Genomic DNA, 8,536 nt, shown 5'->3' with positions numbered 1-8,536 from the left:
TTTTTCATTTCAGTTATTCTTCAGTTATGACTAGATCTTTTTCTTATATTTTCTAGTTCCTTGTTAAAATTCTCATGGTGTTCATAGATTCTTCTCCTGAATTTGGTTAGTAATGCTTTGACCTCTATCTGGTCAATTGTTTATTTCTGTTTTATTACTTTGTTTTCCTGGGTTTTTCTCTTATTCTTTCAGTTAAAACAAATTCCTCTGTCTCTATGAAATTAGGTGAAAGAGTTAGTTACCTATTGCAGTCTTGAAGGAGTGTCCTTGTGTGGGAGATTCCCTAATACAGTTTATGTGTGCTCCATTGCTTTGGTGGGAGAACAGGATCTCATATGAGCATGAGTTATGTTTTCCCCCAGTGTGTGTTGGAAGCTTTCACTTTGGTAGAAGGCAGAGCTGGAGATGGGATTCCTTGGTGGCCCAGAGGGTAAAGAGTCTACCTGCAATGTGGGAAATGTGAATTCGATCCCTGGTTAGGGAAGATCCCCTGGAGAAGAAAATGACAACCCACTCCAGTATTCTTGCCTGGAAAATCCCATGGATGGAGGAGCCTGGCAGGCTACAGTCCATAGGGTCTCAAAGAGTTGAACACGACTGAGTGACTTCACTTTCACTTTCAGGGCTGGAGATGGAGAGACACCAGCCAGATCCAGGTGTGAGTCAGAGCTTATCCTCTGCTCAGTGGTCAGCACCACCCTACTGGGGCTGGAGGTAGATCCCAAGGTACTGGAACAGAAGCCCTGAGGTTCAGGTCTGAGTTGACCCCATTCCTTCTAAGTGTGTGCTCTCCCCACTTCCAGAACCTTCACTTTGGCCCAGAGGGGAGTAGTGGTGCAACAGGAGGGACTGGTCTGGGCACTCACCATACATCTGGGCACAAGCTATATTGGCCCTAGCCAGTCAAAAACCTAGACTGCTTCTGATGCTCTGCCTGTGTAAGCACCATAATGGCTGCCCCGGCCCACTTGAATGCCTGTCTGGGTCTGACCTACCTTTGTCCCTCATAACTGAGTTCTCTTGGCCACTACAGCACTCACTCTAGTGCTAGTGTGGATTTGTGCTGTAGATCCAGTGGGGATGGTGCAGTGCTTGGCATGGGTGAGGGTGTGGGCTGTGTCAGCCCTAGGTGCAGAGACCTGGAAGACCTCTGATGCTATGCCTGTGTCAGCACCAGTAATGGCTGCCCCCACCCTACTCAGATGCTGTTCCAGGTCTGAGTCACTTCTGTGCCTCACAGCTGAGACTTTACCTCAGCTACAACAGCTCTCCCCCTAGGGTAGAGCTGTGTCATGAAGCAAGTAGATCCGGAGTGGGTGCTCAGTTCAGGCTAGGGCCCACACTAGCCATTGGGAGAAACCAGCCAGTGTTCCGTGCAGCTTCCATCTGCATTCTCTGCCCTGTTTTGGGAGGAAGGGATCTGCATGCTACTCATGAATTGGCTTCTCACAGCCTTTCTGTTAGTCCCACTCATCTCCACCCAGTCAAGGGGACTCATCTTCCCAGTGTCTAACCCCAGAGTTGGGGTGCCCAATATGTGATTTTAACCACTTATTCCTTAGGAATGACCTCTGCCCTGTAATCTCCCTCTTCTCCCTCTAAAGGGCACAGGTCCCGGAATGATGTCTTCATTTCCTACAAGATTCCATGTAGATCTTTTTTTACAGGCTTGGTTGTACAGTATTCTTTATGTCAGTTTCCAATTAGTTTTCAGTGAGAATTTCTTCCACATGTAGATGTATTTCTGATGGGTTCATGGGGTAGGAGGGGGTGAATTCTTTATCCTCATATTCTGCCATCTTTATATCTTCCCCAGACAGATGTTTTTTAATCCCTTACTCATAAATCATGTAGGAACATCATTCTTTTCTGTTTGGGCTAAATACATCTATGTGACAGTTTTATTTTAACATAGTCTGCTTCAATGCTGTTTACTTGTTGTTCTTGTTCAGTTGCTAAGTCATGTCTAACTCTTTGTAACCCCATGGAATGCAGCATGCCAGGCTTCCCTGTCCTTCACTATCTCCCAGAGTTTGTGCAAATCCATGTCCATTGATTTGGTGATGTCATCCAACCATCTCATCCTCTGTTGTCTCCTTCTCTTTCAGCCCTTGATCTTTCCCAACATCAGGGTCTTTTCCAGGGAGCTGGCTCTTTGCATCAGATGGCCAAAGTATTGGAGCTTCAGCTTCAGCATCAGTCTTTCCAATGAATATTCAGGGTTGATTTCCTTTAGGATTGATTAGTTGGATCTCCTTGCAGTCCAAGGGACTCTCAAGAGTCTTCTCCAGCACCACAGTTTGAAAGCATCAGTTCTTTGGCACTCAGCCTTCTTTATGGTCCAACTCTCACATCTGTACATGACTACTGGAAAAACCATAGCTTTAACTATATGAACCTTTGTTGGTGAAGTGATGTTTCTGCTTTTTAATATGCTGTCTAGGTTTGTCATAGCTTTTCTTCCAAGGAGCAAATATCTTTTAATTTCATGGCTACAGTCACCATCTGCAGTGATTGTGAAGCCCAAGAAAGTAAAATCTGTCATTGCTTCCACTTTTTCCTCATCTATTTGCCATGAAGTGATGGGACCAAATGGCATGATCTTAGTTTTTGAATGTTGAGTTTTAAGCTGGCTTTTTCACTCTCTTCTTTCACCCTCATCAAGAGGCTCTTTAGTTCCTCTTCATTTTCTACCATTAGAGTGGTATCATCTGCATATCTGAGGTTGTTGATATTCTCCCAGCAATCTTGATTCCAGCTTGTGATTCATCCAGCCTCGTATTTTGCTTGATGTATTCTGCATATAAGTTAAATAAGCAGGGTGATATAGACTTGTCATACTCCTTTCCCAATTTAGACCAGTCTGTTGTTCCATGTCCAGTAACTGTTATTTCTTGACTTGCATACAGGTTTCTCAGAAGACAGGTTAGGTATTCCCATCTCTTTAAGAATTTTCCAGTTTGATGTAATCCACACAGTCAAAGGCTTTAGCAAAGTCAATTAAGCAGATGTTTTTCTGGAATTCCCTTGTTTTGTCTATGACCCAGTGGATGTTGGCAATTTGATCTCTGTTTCCTCTGCATTTTCTAAATCCAGCTTGTATACCTGGAAGCTCTCGGTTCATGTACTGTTAAAGCAGAGCTTAAAGGACTTTGAGCATTACCTCACTTGCATGTGAAATGAGCCAAATTGTAGGGTAGTTTGAACATTCTTTGGCATTGCCCCTCTTTGGTATTAGAATGAAAACTGACCTTCTTGAATCCTGTGGCCACTGGTGGGTTTTCCAAATTTGCTGGCATATTGAGTGCAACACTTTAACAGCATCATTTTTATTATTTAAAATAGCTCAGCTACTGGAAAACTGAAAAATATTTTTAATTACTGACTTCAAATCTGTTAGAGTTTCATTTTTTGAATAGATTTATGAATTGCCTTCAGAAGGCACCCCACTTTCTGTAACATTGCCCTCTTAGATGCTGTTAGAGGTATACTTTTCTATATCCTCAACTTTTCCTGTTCTCTCCTTGGACACCAATGCTTTCCCCAACATTTTACCTTCATTTCCTTCTTTCTGTACACTGCAGACACATATGCACCCTTCCATTTGGGTGGAAGAATATGGAGATTTCAAGATTAATCTAACAATAAATTAAGTCCAGGCTCACTTTAATTTATATGCAGAATGGAAACATCTTTTCATTTGATAAGCATCCCCCATCTTTGTTAAAATGTGATGCTCTTAGTACCATGTACAGTAAAGGGCCAGAATATGAAGATGTCCATATTTTTAAGTCAGCAGTAGATGGGCACTTTGCTTCATTCACAAGATTGTTTTTCCATTTGCTTATTCTGAATCATACAGTAGAAAAAAGGGCTGGAAAAAAAGATCTGAGGTGTTAAGAAAAATAGTGACTTCAAATAGTAAAATAGAATTGATTGCTTTTAAATGTGTCACATAACAGCCCTCATTCTTCCCAGCACAGAAACCATTAGAGAAGATATTGCCAGTTTATATGCTGCTTCATTTTAAGCAATTGGAAAGTCGTAAATGGGGAGAAGAGAACAGTTCAGTTTGGCCTCATAAATTTAAAGAGGGTCCTTGACTGTGACATCATCCTGATGCCCAAGGCTTGCATAAAGTGATACAGTTTTCATGAGTAAATGAATTTGTTTGTTTTAATGGGGGTTGGCTTTGTTTTGGGGTTATGATTGATTCACTAAGGACCGGAAGCAACTCAGGTTCTGAGAAGTTGTCAATACCCATTTTAGCACCAAGAGTAGAAACATAGTATATGAGAAGTAACTTTGGAGAAGTAATTTATTCCTACTATATTGGTAAGGTATTTCATTAATGATTTATTGAATTGTATTCTTATAAATTTTAAAACACAAACATTTGCAAACATCTAAGAATAATATTTGCAAGAAACTGGAAAAAAATGTCAAGACACAATTTCATATCCATGGTCTGCAATAATGATTTTAGTTCAGTTTTGGCCCCATATCTTATGCCAACAAAGACTGATTTATAAAGCATGTTCCTCAGTCCAGAACCAGATAATACTGAAGATAATTGCTATGCCTGGTTAGAGTTTAAGAGCAATTTCCTGAGACACCACTTGTAAAAGTGAAAGAACATACATTGGAATGAGTGCTGGTCAGCTATACAGTAAAAGAAAATAAGGAATTGTTGCATGCAGTCTGCTTTCCAATATTAGTTTAAATAATAACTGCATTATACCTGATGATCCCATAGAACTTTTAATAGTGTGAATTTATTGTTTGGAGTCACAATCTTGTTTTAAACTTTCTAGGCACATAGAAAAATCCAATCAATCATAGTCCAATTTCAAACAATTTATTCACATATATGATCAGTACTTTATCACCTAAAAGTGGGAGTTATTATTAAAATATAAAGCAGGATTTGGATTTCTTCTGGAAATCAAATGACTTTTTTTTTTTTTAATACGAAAAGAACCATTAGTATATTAACAAGCATGTTATTAGATACAGGACATTTTAAAATAACCCTGAGAACTGCAATATTATTTTATATTTTCATTTAAAGAAACCCATTAAATTTTAAAGAAAAGTTTGAAGATTTAATATATAATTCAATTTTCGAATAGACTCATACATTTGATAAGGAATATCTGAACCTAAGAAAAATTTTAGCTTGAGTTAAACCAGTGATAGTGATGTTTAATCTCACCTTAGAAAACTATTGTTAATTTGTGTTCACAGTCTTTACACTATGTAAACTCATCCCTGCCTTTAAACTAATGAGATTTGCTTCTTATGAAACTGGCCAAAACCAAAAGAGGGACTGAGAAAACCTTTGGCAAATTTAAAAACTAACTTAGGCCATTGGGTTTAAAAAAAATCAATTTCTTCTCCATTTATCATCTTTGACTGACTTACTTTGCATAAATTATCATCTTCAGTTATTTGGTTTGGCAATCAATGCACAGCTAGGAAAAGTGAAAAACCATTTTAAAGATAAATCGAGATTTTAAAAGAAATCAAGATATTTGATACAGAGGAAATCTTGTCCTGGTAGGTGTGTTTTTCTAGCTTAAAGAAATGAAAATGCAGAGAGTTTTTTTCTTATCTAAATCTTTATTAGAAGAAAAAAACAGATTTAAAACAATGAGTAACAACATATCTCAGTAAATATTAAACACTTCAGTTATCAAAGCTATTTAGACAATAGGTCCCTAATATTTCTGCACAGCAGAAGCACACTGGTTACAGAGCTCAGACTGTCATATGCTCATGTGAGTTCGTTTTTGGCATAAAGGAATATCCAAAGTCACAGTTAAATATGATAGTAGATAAACTGCTAGTAACTTACACAGTTGATTCTCAAAGCTTTCACAACTTATCACTGTGTGATTGACATTCCCTTAGGGTGATTGTTTCATGGACTCTTTCTATAACACTGAGTAACAAACCGAATTCATTTTCTTTCAAGTTAGCAGTACTAATAAAATTATTTAAAACTGAATTAGAAATTATGTTCCTGTTCATATTAGCACAATAAAAAGTAAGTATCGTAAGTAAACAGATTAGTTCATATCAAAAGTTAGAGAATGGAAATAACATACTTAGTACACTCATGGACAGTAAATCCATTTAAAATGGAACTATTCAGTACACGGTATCTGTGAGCACCCTTTCTAAGGGGGTAAAGTTTCCCTTTGTGATTTCTTAAAGTTTCCCTTTCCAATCTGTGTAAAACACTGATAAATGTAGTCTTATACCTATTTTCAAAGATCTATCATAGAAAAGATTACATTTTAAATTCCCTTTTAGTAAAAAAAACAAACAAACCCAACAAGTGTCCTTTCAGGTTTTTTCTTGCGTGTAGTACACATTCATGAGCGTCCACTAGGCGCAAGGGAAATTGTTTATGCTGCAAAATGTAGTCTATACAGTGAGACTATCAAACGTAGTGAAATGACAAATGGTTTCCAACCAGTAAGCTAAGAGGAAAACAAATGCAAGAAGACTTGTTTTAATCACTAAACATTGCAGGATTTTTTTTTAAACAATGTTTGTAAACTTGCCCACAAAAGCTGGGTGATATTAAACAGCCAGTAAGGCACTTTGTCAGAGAGGACGAAGTAGTAAAGGCTGGATGACTGACAGTTTGTTTAATAGGAAACAGTCTATACTTAGAGCAAAATCTGGAGTGGAGTGCTCCTTTTACCGATTTACTGTCAAACGGGAGTGGGGAAAACTTTAAAATCTTCTCTTTCACTTTGCTTACCAATTTTCCCTGCAGAAGTCTTTTAGTTGTAATTTAAAAAATATATTAGGAGCTATTAGTTTAAATAATGTATCATTTTCAATCTAATATTTAAAACAATATTAACATATTCACTAGCATTTTCAAAACATCCAAGCCATTCTCTTTAAAAATGAATTACCAAACAGAAGATCTTAGTATAAAAAATGTTCTGTGTTATTAACAATTCCCTTGCGACTTCTGATGGCTTCACATATTACAGTATAAGCTTTGGTATAAAACATGCAAATCAAAGCCAACAAGGTCGTGAGTACAGGGTTCCACACACAGAGCACTTATGAGAGAAGTGCAGCACAGACGCAGGAGATGAGCCAAAGGTGACACCGCTGCAGGAGGACCCGAGATTGCACTTCTACTGCTTCTTGGTTTCTGCATTTCGCTTGTTCATAATCTTCATCAGAGACTGACTCATGTAATAGGGTTTTTCAGCAGAACCATCGTTTCTTTCTAAATCTTCCACTAGGAGGAAGAATGGCACAGGGTAAATATCAAAGCACAAGTGTAAGAGAAGTAACATCGCCATCTGCTGTATACTTGCTTTACAGCAGTTCAAAATGTTATTTAAAAAAAACAGCATAGTTTGGCATCAACGTTACTGTAAACATAACTATGAGAAAACAATCAGCCCTTATTGTTAGGTCAGTAAGATACTATCTCATTCTGTGTACCAGGTCTGATTCTGCCAATAGCACCTGCCTCTCAGCTGCACAATTGAGAAAACAAGTTTTCTCTTCTTTTAGGGAACAAACGTAATTACACAAAAATCAAGAGATATATGAGGAATTTTTAAATTCACCTTCACATTTCTAAAACGTGTTATGTATTGAATTTGCCTTCTAACTTACTGTATTAATTCAAAATTGCTTTTGTGTTTCAAGCAACAATTTCAGTAGTCTAGTTTTCTAAAAAGATTTGTAAATTTTCAGTATATTTCAAATCCTTGAACCGCAAATTTTGAGACATATTGCTCCATTTTCTCCATTTTTTCACTGTTATTTAATTTCTTTCTAAGTGGCTTCCAAATTTTTCTCAAAAACAACACCCATTTTTCTCTAAATATTTCAATTACACAGAGGTAATTAATGAAAAATATTTTTCTAACTAGATTAAGCACATAATATGGGTTAAAACTTCTCTGCTTAGAACTTTCTAATTATTAAAAAATTATTTAGAACTACTGAACCAAACAACATTCCTTTTCCTATGATTTTGCACCCAAGGGTTATATTCTTATAGTCAAGTTTAGAATGTATCTCCATACTCTTCAATGAATACTTTTACTGTGGCAATTCTTCTGGTCTAATCAGCAGGTTCAATGTTAAACATTTAATACATGGGTCCCATCTAGTACCAAGAATCTAAAAATAGAAATTATGACTGCTAGCAATCTCCAAATGAATCTCCTTTGTCTTTCATAATTTTGTAATTCCTAGAAAAGCCAAGAATATAAGTAGAAAATAAGCAACTAATTTCCCATACATTGATTTATGTTTTATTTCCCAACTTTTATGTGCATCAGAATCACTAGAGAACTTTTTAATAATTCACAAGCTGCCCCACATCAAAATACTTACATCAGAGTCTCTTGGGGTGGGGAGCACAGGTAGCAATATTTATAACAAATTCTCAGAGTGATTCTGATATATACACAGAAAATTAAAAATTGTTTTGTTTCATCATTATGAATTTTTCAACTACTCCTAAAAGGGGACTTATTCCTTA

General features: G+C 37.1%; 1 protein-coding gene across 1 annotated transcript in view; it reads right to left on the bottom strand.

Moving 5' to 3' along the window:
- Positions 1-5,605: 5,605 nt before the first annotated feature.
- Positions 5,606-8,536, bottom strand: part of SLC44A5 (solute carrier family 44, member 5) — a 432,423-nt gene continuing 429,492 nt past the window's right edge. Inside the window, exon 23 of the mRNA XM_010849416.1 lies at positions 5,606-7,273. Coding sequence (XP_010847718.1) covers positions 7,167-7,273 — 107 coding nt within the window. The 3' untranslated portion in view covers positions 5,606-7,166. The remainder of the gene's footprint in view (positions 7,274-8,536) is intronic.

Source organism: Bison bison, unplaced genomic scaffold, assembly GCF_000754665.1.
Source record: "Bison bison bison isolate TAMUID 2011002044 unplaced genomic scaffold, Bison_UMD1.0 scf7180017864283, whole genome shotgun sequence".
In the NCBI taxonomy this organism is placed as follows: Eukaryota; Metazoa; Chordata; class Mammalia; order Artiodactyla; family Bovidae; genus Bison; species Bison bison.
The sequence above is the reverse complement of the archived record's forward strand: the minus strand, read 5'-3'. Positions and strand labels throughout refer to the sequence as shown.